At 43.2% G+C, this 24485-nt stretch overlaps 1 protein-coding gene across 1 annotated transcript in view; it reads left to right on the forward strand.

Annotated features, from left to right (window-relative positions):
- Window positions 1-289: 289 nt before the first annotated feature.
- tesk1b (testis associated actin remodelling kinase 1b) overlaps window positions 290-24485 on the forward strand; it is a 29615-nt gene continuing 5419 nt past the window's right edge. The window contains exons 1-6 of the mRNA XM_031756825.2: window positions 290-533; window positions 1418-1993; window positions 16959-17080; window positions 18037-18085; window positions 20110-20256; window positions 21115-21197. Of these exons, the coding sequence (XP_031612685.1) occupies window positions 1805-1993; window positions 16959-17080; window positions 18037-18085; window positions 20110-20256; window positions 21115-21197 (590 nt within the window). The 5' untranslated portion in view covers window positions 290-533; window positions 1418-1804. The remainder of the gene's footprint in view (window positions 534-1417; window positions 1994-16958; window positions 17081-18036; window positions 18086-20109; window positions 20257-21114; window positions 21198-24485) is intronic.

A 24485-nucleotide genomic window follows, 5' to 3' on the forward strand; every position in this document is an offset into this window, starting at 1 on the left:
CTCCTGGGTAATTACAAACAGCCCCAGTCAGTGAAAAGCATCCAGACTTTGGATGAGCCAGCTCGTGTTTATTATCACTGAAATGTCCTGCTGATCTGTTAGAGAGGAATCATATTAATGATCGTGTCTAATATACAGCTCGGGGTTTCCGCACAAACGGACTCCGCATCTTCTCCAGACACTAAGCGCGTGCACGCAGCAGCACGACCTGGGGCACTTCAGGCGCCCCCACAGGTGCATTTTTGCGGTGATCACGTGTGTGCCCGCCCCGCTCACCAGCCTCCAATAAAGCACGGCAAAAGTCACCGCTCCTCTGCCTTCTAGCAGCCAACACCGCAACGAGGGAGGCAGAGATCAGCAACGGTGACGTGAAACGAAACCAGCACCGAGTCCGTACCCGCGACTCCAGGAGGATTAATTAGTAAACTAAAGCTCTCGGTAACCGGACGCCGCTGGTGGTGCTGGCTCGGAGCTCGGCAGAGGACACAGGGCCACCGGCGCATGTGGAGGTTGTGTTTTTCAGAGAAGGCCAGGTAAGTCCTCCTCCTCCTCCTTTGCGGTGAAGCACGTCTCCGCTCGCTTTCGGTGCAGCTTCTTTTTATGCGTCAGCGTATTCCTGTTTGGACCATGAGGCTGATGACCATATGTGCGTGCGTACGTGCGCTTGTGTCCGAGACACAGACTCACAAACTCAGCTCACTTTTAGCATCCATAATTTAGAATCCGCAGTGAGCAAAGCTCCGGGTTTTTGCGGAGCATCAGCACCGGAGGCACACACGCGCTGTCTGGGGATTGCTTAGAAAAGACCCCCACCCTCCTACCCTTTCGGCGTGACCGTGGGACCATTTAGAGCTTTAAATGCCGGCTGAATGATTGGATCAGCTGTAAAGAGCGACTGTGTGTGTGCAAAGTGCAAGCAGCGGCAGCCAGGGCTCTCTGCGTCCTGCGATATTATCAGAGAGCACGACATGACAGACTGCGTCAGGAATGAGAAAAAGAAAAGATATTTAGACTCCATCGTGGAAATTCAGTCTACAGACTTCACGAGTGCACATCATATTTCAAAGGGTAATGTAAGAGTCGCAGTTAAACCCAGCCACGCTTTTCCAAAATAGTCTTGTTTTATTTTTGTGACGTATACGATGATTCGTCACAGCTGTAATTAAAGTATTGTCCCCCTCAGCACAAGCAGCAGGAGTTTTATTTACAGACTGTTCGCATCAGACGCGCACACTTTATGATTTATTGAATTGACGCCCCTGTGCACGCCCCCCTCTCCGCTCTCCCTCTTCAGTTTCAATAGGCTGGAGCTCCAGTGAGGCAGGTCTGCGCGCACTGGAAGCCCGGGATTCAATTGGTGGAAGTATAAAGTGGAGCCCCGTCCTCCTTTCTTTTTCTTTTTTTTTCTTTGCTGCAGGAGGAGCAGACTTGGAGGAAATTGAGAGAGACGCCGCTCAGCAGCAGCAGCAGCAGCAGCCTGCGCAGTTTAGAGAGAGTACGGCATGAGGGACTTCACCCCCAAACTGCGCACCGACTCTGCAGGATGCACCCCTGCAGCTGTGTAGCTGCTTGAGGACGCACTGAGACGAGCTCGTTCCGGACGTGTGCAAGAATCTCTGAGGGATTGGGCCTGACTGGTTTCTGACCGCAGCTGCAACATTTGGTTTATCGTTCCTGCTCTCCCGAGAGCCGTGCGCTGTGGCCTTGTAGCGGACATGGGAAATGTAAACAGTAATCGGGCTGGATTTTAAACTACGCACACGTCCCAAGTCTGCCTCCTCCTCCCGGGCCGTCCGAGACGGAGATGGAGACGGAGAGGATCGTGCATGAGCAGGAGGGAGAGGCTGAGCCGCCCATGCACCACGTCCATGGAACCAACCGGATTAGACCGTCCTCATACCGGGCCCTGCGCAGCGCCGTGTCTACCCTGGCCCGCCTGGATGACTTCAGCCGCGAGAAGATCGGCGCAGGGTTCTTCTCCGAGGTGTTCAAGGTGAGAAAACGGGGTCAAAACGGGGTGACGGGACAAGTTTTCACTTAACTTCCACGAGCTGATTTTGAGTGTCGTTTGTGACAAGCTCGAAGTTTAACGTGCACATCCTGCAGTCGAACCTCTAAACTTTCTCTATTTTAAGACTGCAAAGAGATGTACTTCCTGATGCCCCAGAATGAGTTGTTGACTTCCTGTCAAGTCTCTTTATGGTGCCGAATAACTGCTGAGGAAGCTGATGATGCATTTTTCTTTCTTTCTTTCTTTTTTTTTTTTTTTTTGTTGATGGATGGCATCATGGTGTCCACACCTCTTTGCAGTGACCCATTAGTTGGTGAAAGGTGGACGCAGTGTTTTGTTTTTGCCTCCCAACCCTGTGTGTAAGGGGATATGGTCAGTGCAGGTAGATCATGTACACCTGTAAGGTGACCCTACTCCTGACTCTGCTTGCAACAGCGGCCTTCATCCCCTTTTGTCACGCTGCCTTTTCAGTTGCATCGAGCCCAATTCTGAGGTACGCCTCATTAATGATGGCTCTGAGTTGCCAGGGTGTGATGGTGTGAAAGAGATCACTCCAGGAGGAGCTGGCTGAGAAGATAATGGGGCGAGTGCTGATGCAGATTTCTTTCCAGGTGTGGCTGATTTATTTATTTGTCCACACTGTGGCCTTGCAAATACACAGGATCACCAAACTTACTATCTGCAGCAGCGTAGCAGGTATAGCTTTAATCTCTCGAGTCTGTTTCATCACGGTCATCTAGCTGCACCAGGAGCTCCCCGCAAGGTGTTTTAGCAGGTGTTTGTCTGTGTCTGACGAGATTTTGTCAACACAATGGTGTCACAACTCTCCACAGCTCAGTTATGAGACGCTACAGGTGTGTAGTTGAATTTGCAGATGGGTGTGGCGCGACCTAAGAATTTATTGGGCTTGATTCAAAGATTATGAGGATTAGGGGCTTTAATCTAGAGCATACTGGGGCTTTATGGTAGCACTTGTTGTCACTGTTGATAAAGCTGATGGTTTTTAGCTGCAGATTAATGAGCTAATGGTTGCAGCTCTGCATTTCTTCACTGAGCAGCAGTGTAGGTGACTGCAGCAGCATTTGGTATGAATTAAAACGGTTCAAGCTTCTTTTTTTTAATCTAATAGGATCAAAGTTGGAACAATAAATTTAAGTAGGTTTCGTTGTTTAGTGAAGGCAAAACGGCCTACTTTCTAATCATTAAGTTTCACGCCAGCGCTGACTACCTGCTCTCTTGTGCTTTCTGATGAAAGGTGATTGCCGTTTAGTCCCTAAGTGCTGCTAAAACCTAACCCAGAAATTCTCAGGCAGTGCAGTTGTCAAATTAAACGACCCAGCTGTAGTATTTTATAATGGTGTGGGGTTTTGTTTTTTTTCACACCCTATATCACACTTGCATGTGATTCGACAGGCTTTTGCAATAAATCTGCATCTTTAAATTGAATTTACTGTGAGAAAATAGGCGTGTTAGACACTATTTACTCTATAGATGAAGGGCTTCCTCTGGGGTTATAGCTTCTATATTTATTTTTTTTTAATAAACTGTTGAAGTTTTATTTAATTTGGTTTTATGTTGGTAGAAGGAAATTAACTCTGGGTTAGTGTGTTGGACTTTGTTTTCCCTTTTAAGTGGTCGTACGAGTGTGGATGTCAGTGAGGTTGCTGGTGAAAATAATTCGGGTGCAGCTCTTATCGTGTGATCTGCTCGTATACAATCATCACACTTCTAGCATCGATGCTTCACAGGCTGCATGTACCAGCCTGGACTTAATGACTCTAATCTAAAGCATTAGAGTATTCATAGTCGCATTTAAGTTGCAGCTGTGGATTTCCTCCATATCACTCCTGTCACAAGTGTCTGAGTGTGTGGCTGGTCAGGCTTTCTGTGTGTATCCCTGTATGTATGGAAATAGAAACACTTGTATGTTAACCCCCCCCCCCCCCTACAGTAAATCACTGCCTGGCTGAAGAATTTCTTACTGGTCAGTTAATGTGTTTGACTTCAAATATATAAATTATTAGAAAGCAGCAATGTGATTAATTTGGTAAACAGTTTATCAAAGGATTGCGAGCTCAGTGAGGGGAAGCCCTGCTGTTCAATACTGACATCAGTGCCTATAAAATAAACACACCTTAAAGGTAAATCTGTCTACAGTAACGACTAGTTCTTGTTAAGAGATTATTTTGAGTGCCTTCATTTTGACGTGACAAACACCTAGATGAGGTCATGTGTTCGATCTGTGGTAACATACAGGTTAACAGCTGGCTGTAAACAGCTCCAGCTGTGTTCAGTGCAATCCTCTAGTCTTTAAAAGCATTAGTGGGACTTTAGAGGATGAATTTGGTCCTCCTGCAGATTGTTGCACAACTAAACTCGTGATATGAAATCACATGGAGTGGGTGCATAAGATGCTGAGTACAGTAATTATTTCCATCATCAATCATACTGTTGAACAGGCGTTTGTCAGAAATGGTGGCGCATGCTTATTGTGGCAAATTATGAAAATGAAAGGGGTAAAAAACACAAAATGATCAGTTTCATGTAAGGCAAAGAAAAGCAGCAGGGTTTGATTTTAAAAGCTAAGGTTTAGAGTCACATTATTTCAAATATTTCTAAAAAGTTGGTCTCTACTTCTAACATTTTAGAGGTTAAAAAAAATAATTGGCTGGGTTTTGGAGTCTAATGCCATTTTCACACATGCTTTGCAGACCTGAACTTATCTACACACGTAACCCAGTTGGCGTGCGCGAGAGATCACAAATGACTCATGCATCAGGTGGCCTTTATCTTGTCCGTTCCCTCGTACAAAGTTTGAGGAAAAGTGATGACTGTGCAGCGTCTCCGCCGTCTCCTGTGCGCGCTGCTCGGGCCAGCGGATTTCCAGAAGGGAGACTGTGTTCGACACAGATGTGAGAGTCCCGATGATCATTTGTGCTTTCATTTGTGGAAAAGTTGTTTTCACAAGAAGTTGACTCATCATACAAAACACGATTAAGTAAAAACATCTAATTCTTGCTTTTGAGTGCTTCAGTTTAAAAAGTCCAGTTTAGGTCGACCTGCACTAAACGAGGCCTTTTGTGTTCTGACTTCGCTCTTTGTGCTGTTCTCGTTCTCAAGGGAAAAAAATGTTCTTGAGGCCACTCGGCTTCTTGAAGCCACTCCCTCAGCTTTGCCCTTTGAATGGCCAATGAGCATGCAAATGTCACTGTGCTCACTGCGGGCTTGTTAAGTTGGCACTTGAGTCTGGATGAGCGTGCTCTTTGATAGTGCTATATAAATGCAAAATTGTTACCACAGCTATCAGTCACATTTATAAGTGTGCTGTACACGGCTGACCGAACAGCGGCTCCCGTATCCGGGTTTAGCTCGGAGGAAGAAGGCCCGACTGTTCAGCAGAAAAATCCCCCTACCTGATGTTTTGTTTATGAAACTTTACTAAACTGAAAGTGTGTATGGTCCGCGCTTTGAAATGGATGTTCCTGTACTTGCTCACAAAGGCCTCCTGGCCTCCTGCCATGTGTGTGCTGCTGTTGTGCTTCAGATCAATGGTGGCTCGCGGCAGGCAGACAGACAAACGGGCAGCCATTCACCTCTCCAGAGTGAAATTGTGCAATCTGGGAGGGGTCGGGGGGAATAGAGGGCAGGGCGATTTTAAGAAAAAAAAAAAAAAAAGGGAAGGGAGCGCACGTGTTAAGACAAATCCTCCAGGTGCTGTAATTCATCTTCTTTTTAATATCGTTCAAAGCAAAGTTCTGGACGTGTCTGTGTGTAAGTGCCAGCTTGTGCACTTGTGCAATACTCCTAATTCATCAGCCTGATAACCCAGAGGCTCGAAAGCAATAAAGCTCCCATTCACAATTAAACTGCATCATAAGCCGAAGGTTCAGTTAAGTGTAGGATGTGGTTATTTATTCTGTCCCTTTCTCACGGCTGCAGGGAGTTGAGCAAACAAATTGGATCAATTTCTAATTGGATTATTGTTTTACTTCATATTACTGCGTCACGCTCCGGCTGTTTCTCCCCTGATAATAGACGTGTTTGCAAACGCAGAGAACATCAGACGTCCAAGAAGAAGCACACGTTGAAGATTTGGTTCTCATTTGGACTTTCTCCATCATTTACATGAGACATGGAAATCTCAGCATTGGCAGAAAATCCCCCTCCGCAAAGGCAACCTTAGCGTTTGATGTCTTGTCTGTTCAGACAGGACTTGAAATTGTTATATCTGAAATTGATGAGTCTGAGGCTGGTGATGGTACGACACACTCATGGCACGACTGAATTCACAGGTCATTGACTGTATGAAGGTTTCCATGTGGGTTCCACTCATGTTCGGCTCACTACACATCAGTTTTCGTACACAGGAAGTGATGAGGAACCGGATCCCGGGCTGAAGACGTCACGTGACTGCAGTCACACCTTGCTCTTAATGTGTGAGGGCTCTATCACGTCTTGTTTTTTCAGTTATAATTGTAAAACATGAACTGACAGTTCGCTGGGTAAAGGTAACATCTTCCACCTACACATAGGAATTAAACTGGTTCCTTCAATTCACTGGATTTCTATACCTCAAAGCTTATCAGAGTATCTATTATCAGTGCTGGTATGTGTGTGGGGTTTTGGTTTTTGTTTTTTTGCTCATAGCTAAACTGTGATGTCAGTCTCATGCCAGTGCACACCTCCATGTACAATTTTATTCTCTGCTGCTAATCAGATGGTAGTTGATGCTGAAAACTTTTCTTTCCCACAGAAAATCAATCGCATAAAGGAGCTGGTGAATAATCAAACCTATAAGCAGAATAGGCAGATGTGCTGCTGTCAAAGGTTTACCTGTACTCGTCCCTAGTTCTACCTCCCAGTATCGCTAACATTTTTTTTAATCTCATTATTTTTGACCTGTCTATAAATACATGACTGTCTGATTTGTAAGTTGTATTATGCAAAATTTAAACTGCTAACAGCTGCTGTGCATCTGCAAGCCTCTTTGCAACCCACCTCTCTTCCGGCTTCTCCTTTTCATGCTGTTTCTGATTTAATCAGTGTCCTGTTACTGATGCCTGTCACTGATGCCTGCCCTGCTGCGCTCTCTGTCTCCAGTTTTCCAAGTATGTGTATGGAGTTCCCAGAACGGAGCCATACCAGCAATTATAAAATTACTGCAGATGGAACACTAGCAGTCTTATTTTTTTCTAACTGTGCTCCTGACTGATGTGAGCTTAATAAGGTCAGAGCCCAGATGTTATCTTTCAGTGTAGCAGTTGTTGTAGTTTCACCAGTGTTTTCCAGTCTTTATGCTAATTACTACAAGCAGCCTGTTATCTTAGTGTTATATTTAACCAACATGCTGTACCTGATATAATTCCCCATTTCCTGATTGCTTTATTCTTTTGGTAATTGAGCTTCAGCGTCACTGCCAGTTTTTCACAAACACTGTGAATTTCCATGAAACTCCTCACCATAAGAAAGCCAGTCATCCTGGTAATTATCATACATGCTCTGATTAGCCCGACTGGAGGCTGTGTGTGCATTTGTGTTGGACTCTGCGTAAACCTGATGCAAGATAACAAGCTGATAGAGAGCAAGTGGATAAGAAGTGGGATTTAGGAGTCTTGTCCCTGTGATTGAAGAGTGTGTCGGTCAGCTGTATGTGACGGGTTTGTAAGGTGGAGGAAATGGTTTGTCAAACGCTGCTGTGCTGCTGCTGTTTGAGTGTTTATCAAGTTTATATCTGCTATCAAGACCTGTTGCTAGGCGAAAATTCACCATCATCAGCTATATTTGGCTTCTAGCGATAAGACTGTTTCCTGCTTTCTTTAAATGTAGAGGGGTTTTTTTTTTTTTTCTTAAAAAATGTAATAAGGGCTATGATATTTGAACATTTTAAATCAGGTTTAACCTGGAGCTAGATTATTTTCAGCTCACCATTTATCCGCTATAGTTAGCAAGCTGCCATTTATCCACTACTTGTAGTCAGACTAAAATGGTCCTGAAATTTATTGTTTAGTTTGCGGGTTATATGTATATTATATTTGGCAAATAAACGTGCTAGCTAATAAAGTTTCTTCCTTAAGTATTCCTTAATAGAGCATGCTTTGCTAATAGTTTCTATTTTGATTCGATTTCAGGATTCACAGGTCACTTAACACTGACCTGTGACTCATTCAGGTACATAAAGATGCTCAATAAATGAGCTTGTATCGTCTGCACATAACAGACAATGTGGTAAAAAAAAAAATGTGATTGAAGTTATGTCTTTTGGCACTTTTTTACTAGCAGCCTGTCACAAAAACACAGAACTGGTTCCAATTTCATTAGTTGAATCTATAAAAGATGTGAAAGAGCCATTAGCTTAAAACTTCATGGGGTGCAGTGTGTTTATAAAAAAAAAAGTGTCAGGACTGGAGAAACATCTACAGTAGATTAACAATATCTGAAAGTCAAAGTGGGAAAAATCCAGCACAGACCTGACTGATGCATCTGGCCCTTCAGTCGACCCTTCGTCGAAACATGTGCTGTTCACAGAAACCTCATCAGAAATGGTCGCAAGTCTTAGATAGCGTCTTTCTGTGTGTGTGTTTGCAACTGTTCCTCACTGTCCATGTAAAATATAAAGAAGTGATGGTTTTCCAAAGACTTGCACAGTACTGTACTCGTTTATTTTTGCATTTTCATAACACTCCTGCTCTGCCTCTCACTCATTCGGTTTTTATTGGATTAGCTGAGCTTAACTTTCAGTGGATCCTCTGATTACTGAAGAAATACCCCCGATGTACCTGTTACTCCTTGTTGGGATTTCTGTAATGGTGGCAGGAATTTTTGCCACAATGTTGTCTTCTTCTTTCTAACATTTTATAGACTTGGCAGTTGTTTTATGGATTTATTACCCAGCTTGATTTATATTCGAAAACATGACTTTCTTGCAGAAAACAAAATCTTTTCTTACATCTTATTGGTTTCACACTTCCTGAAATTGCATGGGAGAGAAGGAACGAAAACCTTTTCGTAACCAGCGAATCTGGGAATCTCCCAGCAGGACGTGTCGGGATGTAATCAGTTCTTAGTAAATCCTGGCGGCTGGAACGATTTCAGCTCTGGAAATCTAAAACGACAACAAAGGAGGAGAAAAAACAGATCTCCAGTGTTGCATACACACAAACCGCGATCCATCATCAGCTGTCTCCTGTGTGCCTGTGATCATTTTCAGTGTTTGGGATTAGGAGGCGGGCTGGGTGTGTGTGCTTGTGTTACTGTTGGATGGCGGTGTTGGTATGGCAGAGCCAGTGCAGACTTGAAAATGATTGCTTTTAGTGTGGCACTTTTCCCTCATTATTCCCTTCCTCTGTCATTCCAGTCGGGGCCTGCTTCGCTGCAGCTCGCCGCACAAATATTTAGCTTTGTTTATGTTCTGCACAGCCACACACACACGAAAGTGCTGAGCGTGTGGTGTTTCACGTCTTCATTTAAACCGCCGTGTTTATTGAATACAATTTTTCAACTTGACTGTGGATTAAAATAGGTAGTTGGGCAAGAGTTGCCCAACACTTATGTTTTCAGATCCTTCCCTTTTTTTTGTTTTTTTTTTCTTTTTCACCCCCTCTCGTCGTTACCAATAGATTTATATCAAGAGACACTTTGTGTGTTTACATCGGTGCACAATGAGCGTTTCCTCCCGTCCACTTGTTGGCGGGGCTCTAGCCTTAGCTAAACCTCAAGGAGAGCAACTCCCCTGTAAGAAGGTAAACAAGTGGTTCAGTATTTGTGTCGCCAGTGACGGTGGCTCAGTTCTTCACTGTTCTATTAAGGAGTCACCTCAAGAAAACAGATGTACTCTCACTACTTGTAGCATTAAAGCCACACGTGGTAATTTATTGGCCGTTTATGTTTTATACATATATCTTTCTCCAAAATTTGCCACTTCCAAATCCAGCGGACATATGTCCTCATTATATTTGTTAAAAACATAAATTCCCTCTTTAAAAATCTGAAATTAAGGACAAGTAATAGTCCGGTAATTACAAATAACACTTTCCAAAGTGTGCATGACTTTATTACGAGGAGGATTTTTAAAAGTTTGGGAATACATGATGGCATTAAGTCCCCGATATGAATCGAGCTCTAAACACTTATTTCAGCAATTCCCACAATGCAACAAATCACATGAACACCTGAATGAATTTCCACCTTGGACTTTGTTTCTTGTGGTCTTTTATTTTGAAAATCACTTAAAAATTAGGCCTCCGGATGGTTTCCTTGGATTTAAGAAGGCCAACTCGGCAAGGACCCAGGTCTGTCTTTCTTACTAGGCTCCCAGCACAGCTCCCAGGTAGATCCAGTCTCAGTGCTCCCTCTTTATCTCATGAAATAAAAGTTCAATAATTGGGAAGAATTTCTGTGGGAATAGAAATTCCTGCAATCCTTCGAGTTGTTTTTTTCTTTGGTTAAATAATATTAAAAAAGTCGGTGTTGTCATTTATGCACATGGATTTGATGAAGTGTTACTTATAACGTCATGCATGTCCATGTATCAATGAAGGAAGTAATTTTTCTAGAAGTAATCAGACACTCGAGGACCGTAGTTGAAAATCTGCCATGTCTCATGCACGCATGTGATCCTCATGCATGTATTAATCCAGTGGATGGAGACCTGGTCCTCATGTTCCTCTGTCTGCTTTAGCAGTGCCTCAGGTCAGCGATGATGAGCGTGTATTGCTGCATGCGTGAACTTAAATGACCCCTCTTTGTTTTGGCCTGTGTGTGAGGAAGGGCAGGAGGCGTGGCCGGCTCAGTGTTGCTGTTGTGCAACAGACGGTGATCGTTTTTGTCGGCTCGTGGACTGCACGCCTCCCGGATCAGGTTGTTTCTGAACCCGACCCGACCGCACAGAGTGGGACCTCCCTGCTCGTTCACTGATGGACCCCCGCTTGGCTGGGTGCCTCGTCTCGGTCGTTTCCACGCATGCGTTCTTATTGAAACAGTCTGAGCTTCTTCACGCTATAACTGAGAGCAGAGCCTCAGGCGGCAGCTTAAGCCTTGAGTTGTTTTGCAGAAGTAATTTTATCCATCAAACACAAGTTTACTTCCCCCCCTCGGGACTTTGCTCGGTCTCTTCACACTTCAGCATTAACCTCACGTGTCAGTTTGGTTGATGTGTTGCTTCCTTTGTTAAAAATGTCTTGAAATGCTGATTGTGAGATAAATGTTGCTTTCCTTTTGTTAAAATGCTGCATAGGAAGCACATTCAGTGATGATGACGATTACTTTTTTGAAAGGGATGTTTTGCTTTCATATGCATCTACAAGCCAGTACTGTGAGGAGATTTGTCACATTTGTTTTGCTGTATAGTACAAGAAACGCATTTTAGTCCAGTCTCCCTGTATTTCCACTTTCTGATGTGGTTTAAAGGCTGATTTACTTTTTCATTAAAGTAGCCAGAGACAGGCTGCTGCTGGTGGGAAGCTGAAGTAACCATGAAATCCTCAAGGCCTTTGGAGTTGACCCCATGTCTGGAGGCAAAGTCAGAGAGAGTGTGTGTGTGTGTGTGTGTGTGTGTGTGTGTGTGTGTGTGTGTGTGTGTGTGTGTGTGGCTGTGTGGTTACAGCCAGCCTCACTCCACCTCTGCAGCAGTGTGTGATCTGTTCAGCACAGATTTTCTGTTTCTGCTTCCAGCCAGAGTCGCCACTACAAGGTGAAAGCACACAAAACACAGCCTTACAGGAAATGAACATCAGCTTAAATGTCAAGCTTCTTTGATGTTCAGGAAAAATTGTTTGCATATCATAAAATGTAATCTGCATTTTACAGTTTACCAAAACCATTTATATATTTGTTTCATTTGTTTACAGTCCAAAATCCTTAAGGTTCACTTGTTTGTGGTGAAACCGATTTGTTAAATAGGTGGTAGTGATAGTAGCAGTGACTGCATTTTTCAGTGTATTATATTCTTCGTGCCAACATAAACAAACTTCCAAAAACAAAATGATTTTTTTTTGTTAATTTTCCCTCTTATCCACTTTGCCTCAAAGTCAGTTAGCAGCTCTAGCTAACATTAGAAATGGATTCATTAATATTAAAAATATTAATCGCAAATGCCAAAACAACTGCCGTGTCCCAGGAAAACTCGAGCAAACTGATCTTGCTTTAGATGGAATTTTGTTAGAATTCTCCACGTACCGGCTGTGGTTGGTAGCTAGCAAATAATCCACGTTAGCCATAGGCTATATAGCAGATGAGCGTAGCCATCACGACCATCAGTCGTGATTTTTATACATCTTGCAAACTGAGTGTCAGAAGGATTATCCATTTTATGTTCTTGGGACTTGTAATCACAAGTCATTAGTCGGTGCGTTTTCAAAGTAGCGCTAACCCCGATTTTGTGAAAACGCTAATCCTGAGGCTTCAAAACTTCGGAAACCAGTGGGCAGCTGCACCGTGGCTATGGCCATCTTTCAGACTTCTGCTCCAAATCAACATCGTGACGTAACCAGAACCTCCTGAGAAATGGAAAAACTACAAGGTGCAGGGTTAAGAGGGGTTTCCAGTTAGGATGCAGATTACCAGCACAAGTATAAATCAACCTACAAGTCTACTTGTAATCGGAAGGCTCGCCCCCTGGTGGCCAATAAATCCGTTTAACGCACATGCATGCTGGCTTCGCTTCTCAGACAAGGCTGTCTGTTATACTTTGATATTTGATACTTGAGTGTTTCAGTCAACAGTAGCCAGAAGAAAACACACACTTCATTGAGACTCCTTGTGCTTGGATTAGACCCTGGCTGCAGCTTGCAGCATTAACCGTAAGAAGCCTGGCCGCAGCACTGCAGAAACGACCATCTGTCAGGTTAAACTACAGGTCTGGTCTCTCCGAGGCTGCAACAAATGTCTGTAGTTTTTCACATAGTACGGTCTACATATGCTCTTTTCAAACAAGTCTTTCCTTCCAGTGCGTCGTCCATCTGCATCGCTGGCTCGTCCTCCCCTCCCTCGCTGTGCATCAGTCTGCCTCATCGGGCTTCTGGCTAATGACAGACGATGCTGCACATGTTGGCTCTGCTGAGCGAGACGGCAAAAGATGCCAGTGACCTTTCCTCTGCTGACAGCAGCACTTTACAAGGCTCTGTGTGTTTGAAGGCAAGCGTTAGGGTGTGGCTGGGCACATGCATGTGAGCAGAAGTCTTTTTTTTGTGTGTAATTGGTTCATATCATGGGATAATCTCTATGTAGGCATGGACATTCCAGTGGCGAGTCCCTGGAGATGACCATCAAAGTGCTTGGAATGAAAAACACCACGCATACGCTGTTGGCCTTACAGAGTTCAGCCTTTCAGATGGCCCCCCCAAAAAAAACTGCACACGTAAGAAAGGTTGCACTTGAGCTCCATGCTGAGTCAGGCTGACTCTGTGATGATGATGAGTGAGAGGTTGTTTGTTTGGGAGCTTAAACTGTCAGGGCAAAATTTGACAGGTCGAACAGGGCTGCAGTTCCAACCACTGCTGTCTCAGCAGTTGGTGCATGTTTGCAACGTAACCTGCCTGTGCGAGTCTGTGTGTGGCTGCCCGTTAATCACAGGATTACACAGCAGAGTGTCAAAAAAAAAAAAAAAAAAATGTTTTCGTCTAAGTGTGAAGGCAGAGAAACTTAGACAAGTGTGATGTGAATCCACAGCCATGCAGGCTGCTTTCCAAGAGAAATTGGTGCTAATGTGTGCACAAAGAGGCTTTTTAAGTATAAAGTAACCTTTAATCAGCTTCAGGGCTCCATCTTCCAGCCCACATGAGTCTGCATCAGCCTCTAAGTGCAGCAGATGTATAAAGAGAAGTGGAGATTAGTCCTGCACCCCTCCCCTCCACACTTGTGCCGCTCAGCCTTCCTTTTTATTCTGCAACAGGAAGCAAGCGACTGTTCGCAAGTGCAGTTGTGTCCGTGTGCGAGTCTTACATGTGTGCACCCATGCATGCGTGCAGCGCTCGCAGTCTGGAGTCCTCGAGCGACCTTGTGAAGAAGGGACTCAGCAGCCAGTCGATGAGAGTCGGTCTCTGCAAGGTTTAGAAGTGGACCGGCCTCACTGTGTGTGTCTGCGTGTGCGTTAATGGCATTACTCACTGCACTCTAGTCTGTACTCTAATAGGCTTTGTGGTTTTTCTATCATCAGTCAGATCCAGAGCCCAGCTAAGATCCAGGCCAGTGTCACTCTGACTTTAGTTCACGACTGCAGACTTTGACCCTCTCTCACGCTCTCTCACTCCTTCGCTTCACATTTATGTCACAAATGAAGATAAAAGGTTGCCGGTTTAGCTTTTATTGTTAGCTAAAAGGATATTTGATGTATAGCCAAGCTTTAAGGTCACTGTTTCAGACTGTGCATGTAAATAAGTCTCCACGAGACACTGAATTGCATCCTGCTAACCCTAACAAACAGACTGAGTGGCTTTAAAGGGGGTTTAGAGACAGCTTTAGAAACATTTAACACTGATTCAGAGTCTGTTTGGCATGTATATGAAAACTATACTTCCCAAAACCACGTCATAGTGCTGTCAGCGTTAATCTCGTTAAAATGACGTTAACACCATAACTGCATTAACGCGGCAAATCTCCGTTAATGAGTTAACGCGTTGACACCGTCCAGTGCTTTCCAGAAAGTAAAAATGCTGTTGAATTTCTACCACTGAAAGGTGTTCATGTGTGCTCACTTTAACCTTTCTTGGTGTTGTCAGCTATTGAAGTCACGATTGATGTGATCTGACTAATGGAAAAGAGCAGATTTACAGTTAGCGGCTCAAAACTTGAGCACATACATGCTTCGTTCTTTTGACAGTATGTCTGCATGCTCCATGTAAATACTTGTACCCTTATACTTAAATTTGTCTGGTTTTCTGACCCGTGTTGTCCAGAATTATGTCAAAAAAAGTTGTAAAAAGATATCAAATGAAGTCTTCTACTCTATATTAAAAAGTCTTAATATAGTGTTTCACAGGACTGGAGGGAGTGGATTTTCTAACAAATCCACCCCATGTTCAGACAGACGTCTCAAATTCTGCAAGCTTCAGTATACATGTTAAAGTTCATGATGGTGCATTTATTATAAAAAGACTGAACAAGTATGGCCTGTTTGGAAGGATTTCTAGAAGCAAGTCTCTTTTCTCCATGGCAGCATGGCTTCGGTTTTCAAAGATGTATCTGAACAAAGCCAAAGACTTCTAGAGCAACGTGCTTTAGACAGACGAGACCAAAGTGAAGATGTTCGGCCGTAATGCACGGCTCCATGTTTGGCATGTTTGCTGAAAACCAAATGTCAGCATGGTAGTGGAGGGATGATGATGATTTGGGCTTGTTGTACAGCCACAGGACCTGGGCACCTTGCAGTCACTGAGTCGACCATGAATCCCTCTGAATACCAAAATGTTCTAGAGTCAAGTATGAGGTCAACTGTCTGAGAGTTAAAGCGTGGCAGAAACTGGGTCATGCACCAGCACAATGACCTGCAGACATGGCAGGAAATCTACAACAGAATGACTGAAAAAGAAAAGAATTAAAGGGTTGTAATGGACCAAAGTCCAGACCTCAGCCAGGCTGAACTACTGTGGACCTTTTTATGAGAGCTGCACATGAGTGAATGCCTGCAAATTTCAGCGAACTGAAGAGTGGACCAAAATTCCTCCACTATAATAAAGGAGGTACTACAAGCTGCTGAATCATGGTGTGCTTTTCAAAGTCCTTTTCTTACATTTACGTACTTATTTTTCAGTAACTGGTAAATTTGTAAATGTACCGATACCCTGTTGCAATTGTTCGTGGTGAGATGTTACAATAACACCGTTACGCGTCATAGCAAGACTCAGCATTTACTGGAGCAGTGCAGCATGTTGTGTTTTTTGGTGTTGGCTCCTTCATGCCAGACTACACTCTCACAGAGCTGCTAGACATACTTTTAGACATTTTGGACGGGATCCAAAGTAAACCGGTTGAATACACGTAGCAACACTAGAGGACAAATGAGTTATTTTAATTCCAGCTTAATTGGCTGTAACAATAATGCTTTGGACCAGTTAAATACTCTAACATCACTGAGCTATATTTGTTTGCATGCCAATGTATTTGTGATTTGTTTTAAGGGTAAAACAATTAACTTTGTTTGTAATTCAACAAGTCTATAAATCTCTGAAGGCAGCAGATGAAGCGTGAGTGGCCAGAATGCATAAAATGATAGAAAACGAAGACAGAATTTAGCAGCAGTCCCCTCTAATTGATTCGCAATGCTAACATTTTCCTTTCACACTTACTCGTACATGTAAAACACTTAAAGTGCTGGCCTTTCTCACCGCGCGCACGCAGCACGCCGCACGCACGCCAAACATTCCCAGAGTGTTTTGCTTTCATCTGCTGCTCGTACACATTTCTGTGGAAGTCAAACTACTTGCCAAGCAAATATGCACAAACATGCACCCGCCGGGAAGCATGTCGCGTCTCCATAGTTACCATACCAGACGGCCTCATTGTCATGGCAGCAGGTTTGGTCAGACGAGCAGCCAAGAGGAGTGTGGAAGAAACTCGACCGACCCACTAAATGTTTCGTGGCCGGTTTCCAGATATCACTCAGCCAGCACTTGGATTTTTATTGCTTCAGAGGGTGTTGATGGTGTGACTGATGCATGTGTGATAGATCCGTCATCACCAGCGCTGCGCCGCACGCCTACTCTCCTCAGCCATACATCTGTTAACTGTGAGGCGTCTTAAATATTTCTTTCATCCAAATATGGAGCAGTCATGGCTTCCTCCCAGGGTGTGAGGCAGATTTTAAGTGTTTTTTGCTTGTGATGACAAATTGTCGTTTTTTTTTTTCTTGAGTTTTGTGTGGAAATTGGAGTATGGTGCTGTAGCTGAACTCTTAGCTCTCGTTGCTTCAGTTGATCCAAATAAAGTGTTTGTTCTCCTTTCCCTCATCATCCAGGTGCAGCACCGTGTGTCCGGTCAGGTGATGGCTCTGAAGATGAACATCCTGGCCAGTAACAGGGCCAACATGCTCAGGGAGGTCCAGCTCATGAATCGACTATCGCACCCTAACATACTCAGGTAACTGAAATGTTGGCTTTCCCGCTCACTCTTAACATGAACTCAGTTTTTACCTTTTTTCATTTAAAAAAACAAAAAACTTTTCTTTCCAGTGTTTGATTTTCATTGTGATCGCATGTCTCATCGTACACTGTAATGTACGATGAGGCAATACTCAGCCTTCAAACACTGGTGATGGATGTGGTTTGTGTGATCCACAAGAAGAGCCCAGTGATTAGATTGTCAGTGGGCTCATTGTCAGTGATTGCACTGTCGTCTGTATCGTTCAGTTCCGTCTGGTGTTGAACGGTTTTGGTTTTGGTTTTTTGCAATTTTTGCACAATTCCACTTTATGTGGTCCTGTTTGTTTATGTCATATGTAGCACCACGGTCTTGGAGGAACGTTGTCTCGGTTCACTGTGTACTGTACCGCTGCACATGCTTGAAGCCACTTGACTTGAAATTAACTTTTTAATGACCTTTTAATAGGAGTCTTTGGACCTTTTTGCAGTAGCCATGTAGCCTAAAGTGAACATGGATGTAGAAGTGGGTGGGCTATAAAAGGTCCATAGACCGCGTTGGTGCTCCTCACCTGCTAAAAAGATAACAAAACCCAAAAACAACTTACTGCAATTAGCTGCACAGCAGACCATGTTATTGAACAATTGCAATAAAATGCTCCAAAAGGCACCAGAAGCCACAAACTGTCTCGAGTTCCAGCTCAGTGATTCAGATTGGCAGAAGCGACACTTGCCCAGCAGCTTCCTCTGTCGGGACATGCCTCTCAAAGCAGCCGTGCATTTGATAAAACCATTTTATAACTGTTGACACTGTTTAAATGGTTGTGTAATATACCTGTAATAGCGCCTGTTCAGGGTGTGTCCACCATACTAAAAAAAAAAAATCCTTGAAATGTATAAAAATGGAAAAAGTTTAGACTTGACATTAATATATGTTACTGTACTTTTTACCCGCAGGTTTATAGGCGTGTGTGTCCATGAGGGGCAGCTCCATGCTCTCACAGAGGTAAGAGTCATTAACGTGCTACAGCACAGATGGCGATCTGGTTTTGATCTCCTCACTTTGCCCTTTGTAGTGGTAACAGGCAGCTGTGTGCTGCACATGCATCTCCATGAAAGCAATGAGGTGACCAGAAACAGATATTTATCTGCCTTTGTCCTCACTATAAACATTGTAGCAGGCAAGATTACCTTGTAGCAAGAAAAATGTCAAACTCATCAAATGGAGGGAAAATATCTGCAGTCTCAATCTGTGGTTTTTAATTGCGTCTGTATTAGAAAGCCAACCTAAATTAATGTTATACATTGGTTTTTGAGCTCACTTTGCACAGAACATGACACTTATTGTGCATTTTATATCTTTTACATTATTTATCTAAATGCTTTGAGGCATTTATGAAAAGTTTTGGCTCTTTTGATTTTGAAATACATTTAAATCGCACAAGATTTATCTCACAGACTGAGTTTTAAATGTGGCTGTAGAGAGATGGTTTCTTCAGATCCTGAACTTTAAATCGGTACGAGTCGAGTTATTGGTCCCGGGGGGAGGAGAGAGAGAGAATCAGGCCTGCTGTAAGTCATTGGCTGGCTTTTTAGTTTGCTGAATATACCCATCTAATATCCATCTTTGTTTACTGTTGTGTAAACTTTACAAGTCGCAGTCAGTTATTTTTGAAAGGTCGTCTGACGCAGGCGTACTGTCAACCACATTAATTTAGTCAGTTTATCTGAAAATTGATCTTAAATAAATGTTTAAAGACTCATAAATATTATTATTAAATTACCTGAGCCCTGCCCTCCAGTTTAGTAAACGTGTTGAGGCAGGTTGATTGGATGAATGTGTGTATGAATTTCATTGTCAATTCTCAGAATTCAGGAAATTTCATTTTCATTTCACCACATAAACCCAGAACAGGCTGTACAAGCGTCTGCAACTGCGGTACACTTAATCCTGACCAGACTGAGGTCACACAGTTTATAACAGGTCACCTGTTTCTTAGATGTTGCCATAGTAACTGTGCAGCTGGTCAGTAAAAAGGATAAAGGTCAGGACTCAGAGGCGTACCTGCTCTAACGTCGGGTAGTGTCTTTAGTGGGTCGTGTTGTTCAGAGGTTTTATAACTTTTGTTTTTCTTAATTTTTATTTAAATGATTGATTGGCAAAGAGGTTTTATCATCATCCACATTTTTAGAAAAGAGGAAATTCTTGTCACCTTGTGGTTAAATTGTTTATCATGCAGCCTCAGTGGAAACGAGAGCTTTTGTTGCATATCAATTTACAGAATATCCTGTTTTTTAGTTTAATCTTCTCTTTTTCAAAACTTTTTCTCTTTTTTTCAAAATTTTGCTGTCAGCTCATCTTCTCATAAATGAAAGTGACATTTTCAACCATTGAAATAACAATGCATGCAAACAGATTTCCAGTCTTTGCCCAGCAGATGACTTGATGAATATGAAAAGTCATGGCCTAAATTTGCTACTATAATCTTCAGTGAGGCTTGCCTGGCACAGTTCAACACAGGAAGATTAAGTGCTTGAAAACTTGAGATTTAATTCTGATCTGCTCTTAACTTTGACAAAAATAGACTAAAAAAGGATCCGTAGTTGTTGTTGGAGTAGATCTGATGTTTGACTGTGTATGACAACATTTCAGTTCAGTTAAATTGTATTAATATAGCACAACAGCAATGCTGGAGACTATTGGCCACATGAACACCAGCCACCCTCACATACTCTGGACATGCAGTAAAATTCAAGTATTTTGGGACAATCTGTGTCTAACTCGAGACACAGAAAGTTGTTTTAAAAAAATAAATAAATAAATAAATAAATTCATTAAACTCAAAGCAGTTTCAGGTTAAAGATTAAAACCTACAGTAGAAGAAACCCAGATGATGAGCATTAGCAAGCACTTGGTGACAGTGGGGAGGAAGAGCTTCGTTTTAAGCTTTTAAGCAGAATGAGACTCATACATAATCTGTATAATTAATATAACCAATTCTGTTTTTGTTTGGTCTCCTGATAATTCAGTACATCAATGGTGGAAACCTGGAGCAGCTGTTGGGCAGCGACGTGTACCTGTCGTGGAGTGTGCGACTCAGCCTTGCTCTGGATATCGCCCGGGGACTGAAGTACCTGCACAGCAAGGGCATCTTCCACAGAGACCTGACCTCCAAGGTGATTAAACATACACAGTGCTCATGTACTGCTCACACACATCACTGAGAATCAACACTGACTGAACCCACTCGCTCAGAAGGTTGTGACGCACATAGGAGTATGAATGCTCCACAATAGCACCAGGGCTACAGGTGAGTGTGCGCACACGCACAGGGAGACGCAGGAGTGTAAATACTTTGTGATTAGTAAACAGAAGGGGGTAAAAAAAGATCAGAGTACAGATTTAAAGACGCTGCAGGTGCGTTACAAATCGTAAAATGACATCTGATGCTATCACAGAAGTCCAGTGTTGGAACTGGGTCTGTGCCAAACAGCAGCCGAAACATCTGTGGGAGTCTTGGCAGGCAAACTTTTCACACTTAGAGCCCTTACTCACGTCTGTGTTTCTCACATTTTATTTTTATAGGTTGTTTTTGAGTATCCTACAGGAGCCGGTGCACGTTTGTTGTATTTAAAATGCACATTAATAAAGATTGTGTAAAAATGTGCCAGATTTGGTGATTACAGGCTTATCATCTGTGCTCCCGGCAGGTCGTGGACTTTTGTAAACTACTGCCAGTCACGTGTTTTATGCAACAGCTGATAATCCGCTGCATTCAACACTAGCCAGTGGGCATCACATGTCCTGCGTCCAGAGTATTTCTAGGAGTGTAAAGGAGATAATGGGGGGGAAACACCGCAATATGATGCTCTGCCTGAATTTTCTTAAATTTAAGTTTTCTTCTTCTTCTTCCTCCAAAAAAGTAACCAAAAACATCTTTGCAGGCATGCAGGAAGCACCGCTCTCACATACTGTGGATGCACAGTTTGCTGCAACAAAAAAGTGATTCATGTGACCTTTGCTCCTCTGTTCAGAACTGCCTGGTGCGCTGGGAAGGTGGCGTGTGCTCGGCTGTGGTGGGAGACTTTGGCCTGGCAGAGAAAATACCAGATTACAGGTCAGTCCGTCGACACCTATCAGCTCTGTGATTAGATAAGTCGTGCTCAATAAATTCCACTCCTGCACTCCTCTCCGCTCTGTTTATATTCCATGCCATATCTCTTTCTCCGTGCACTCGGAAAGATTTCCTTCAACTTCTGCTTTTCTCCTGGAGACGTTCGGATGAGACACAGTCACGCACAAAATGAGACTGTTGCTCACTCCCGATCAGTCGGGTTTTTCCAAAGTACACAGGCACACGCTGCCTTCCTCCGCTGTTTCATAGGTCCAGGGGAAGGCAGACGGGACGGCATTTTGGCTCACAGCGATCTTTTCAGTGGTGGGTTTTTTTTTTTGTTTTGTTTTTTTTTTTTGTTTTTTTTTGTTTTTTTTTTTAGTGGGAGCTTTTATGACACACCACTAACTCACAGCTTGGTTCCTGGTGTCGCGTTATGACTCTTCCTCTTCGTTTTTGCAGCTGCATTTCTAGTGACATTTATGTGGTTTCTACAATTCATCACTGGCCTGTACAGGCTATAAATGACCAGCAATCCTCAGATGTGTCTTTTTATTTTATTTTCTGCAGCTATTTTTCCACTGACATCATGTCTGTTAAGTGGCGGATGATCAGATTCTTGGCATAAAAGGGCCCCTCTCTGAAGATTGAGGGGAAAAGACGTTAAAATGTTTACAGAAGAAAAAGTGGTTCAACAAAGTGTTAGTAGAGGGGACAAAACACACAAATTGTTAGGCTTTTTTAAATTGTAGACTTGTTTATGCAAACTGATTTTTATTTATTTTTTAATCTGACAGTTATCACATGTAAATATATTCTCTCTGAATCTGTAAAATGACCAGCAACTGAACCTCATGAGGCTTGTTGCAAGATAGTTGGAGAATAGAGAAATTATTTAAGAAGCAGTGCGGCATCTTAATATTTTCTCTTGCAACGAAAGAAGTGGTGTGATGGAGACTGTCCTGACGTCTGTGCCTGAAGTATGGAACTAGACCCAGAAGGAGGTCCTGAAAACTTTGAAATGAAATTTTTTCCCACAGTTCATTAGTTAAAATGCAGTTTTTACATAAATGGAAATGAATTTCCACTAGTTGTTACTTGGCTCTAGCTTCAGCTTCAGTCTGTTTCTCCCCAAATAAAAACTGGCAGTCATGTAAAAGCCATTTGTCTGGAAATGTGGTAGAGAGGTTTGTATTCTTGGGAATGTCACTGTGTGGGCAAAAGTACTGGGCCACACATCTTAGACTTCAGGTGTTTTCAGTCCCGCTGCCACAGATGTATAGAACCAAGAACAGACATGCAGTCTGCTTTTAGACATTTGTGAAAGGATGGGTCGTTCTGAAGAACTCAATGAAGTTGAGTGTGATGATGTAACAGGATGCCACCTTTGCAGCAAGCCAGTTTGTGAAATGTCCTTGTAGATATTCCACCATCAACTGTAAGTGGTGCTGTTACAAAGTCGCTTCTAGGGCTCCAAACCTTCCCTGGCATCAACATCAGCACAGAAACTGTACATCAGGAACTTTACTGCATGGGTTTCAAGGGCCAAGCAACTCCTGTGTGTTTAATGAGTAGGTTGCCCAAACTAGGAATACATGGTTTTCGACCTGGAGCATGGTCTTGGGGAGGTGTTTAAGAATGCCTTAACCCAGGCCTTGCTTGACTCCACCAGTTCCTGTGTGTCCATCCTCCTTTGAGCCTCCCACCTGCAGGAGGCGCTGTAGGGGATCTGTTGCTTTGTGGATTGGAAGGGGGTTGCAGGTGTAGGCCTTTTGCAGTCTGATATCTGGCAGCTTAAACCAAACAAACAAAACCTGATCCTGTGGTTGCATGTGGTGTTCATGTGTCAAAATGAAAGCCCTTTCAATGTAAGCAAGCCTTTGTCCATTACAGTGTTGGGCTTTCCTTTTAGAAAGAATTGCATGAGGAGCTGCTTTTGTATTGGTGGCCTGAGGGTGCATGCAGCATGGCTTATGGGCAGGTGTTAAAATGCATGCAATGTTGTAATGAGTTCTCTTTTGCTGTGCATGGATTTTGGTGGCTGATGATGATTAACTCTATTAGATAAGAAAAGCAGTGACACCACGAGTGTAGCAGGTTGCTGCGTGTTGTTGAAACAAATAGCTGAACTAAAGTTATCTGCACAACTATCTGATAAAGACTGAGTCACTGCACAGAACTAACAGGTTAATGTAGTATCCACGAGTATAACACATACTCGCAACAAATGACAGCGCTTTACTTTCTGCATCAGAGTTTAGAAAGAGGAAATGCGGTACTTGACGCACATCAGTGTTATGAATTTTTTCACTTTTGGAAAATGCCAAAAAAGGAGTTTTAAGGAGACTAAAGAATTTGTTGTCTTTATGTTCAGCATTTCTGCAAAAATGTTTTTGGCCATCAGCAGAACAACATGAGTCTGACTGTTTAAAAGGGCTGTCGAGGCTGACCTCAAAGCAGTGCCATAGCCAGTGTGTCTCTGCCCACACATGTGCAGACACACACTTGACAAACACTCTTGTCTCTTTAGTCCTCATCCTCCCCTCTGTCTCCAGCTATTAAGTTAAAAACACGACTCCTTCTGAGATGAGACAGACACTGTAAGCTTGTGTGTGTTCTGTTTTCACTGGTTCTGTTTGTGCCCAGCCACTTTCTGTGTTTACACAAGTGTGCGTCACTGTCAGGAGGGGTGACTTCGGTTGTCTCTCTTTCTGCAAAACCTGCCAAAATGTGTCCAATGAGCTGAAAAATACATTTTTACAGATGCTTCCATGTAACTGTCACTGTGGACTTTTGCATACTTCCACCTATCCAACATGACAGCTGTTTGTTCCAGACTTTGTTTCAATAGGAGCTGGTCAATTGTGGGGTTTTTTTTCTTTTCTTTTTTTCTCAAGGCTGTGTTTGCTCTTGATTTTATTCAAACACTGTTGCATCCTGCAGCAGACCGCTAGCAGAAAATGGATGATGTTGACGTGTGTGTGTGTGTGTGTGTGTGTGTGTGTGTGTGTGTGTGTGTTTGAGTGAAACTGCTGTGCCTGTGGCATGGGGAGGGAAAAAAGGGAAAGGAAAGATGATGACAGGGGTTTAGCACTCCAAATAAGGTCAAACTATTCCAGTCCTCCTCCTTTTGCTCTCCCGGCTTTGCTGGATCTCTGCTGTCCCTCATAACAAGTCACTCTCGCCCTTCTGCTGATATCATCTGAACTGTTTATGCTGATGACTTTTCTGTTGTGGTGTTTTCCCTGTGCCGCCTTCTGCGGTCGCTCTGTTTCTTCCAGTCCACTTCTC

This window comes from Oreochromis aureus, linkage group 3, assembly GCF_013358895.1.
Source record: "Oreochromis aureus strain Israel breed Guangdong linkage group 3, ZZ_aureus, whole genome shotgun sequence".
Taxonomy (NCBI): domain Eukaryota; kingdom Metazoa; phylum Chordata; class Actinopteri; order Cichliformes; family Cichlidae; genus Oreochromis; species Oreochromis aureus.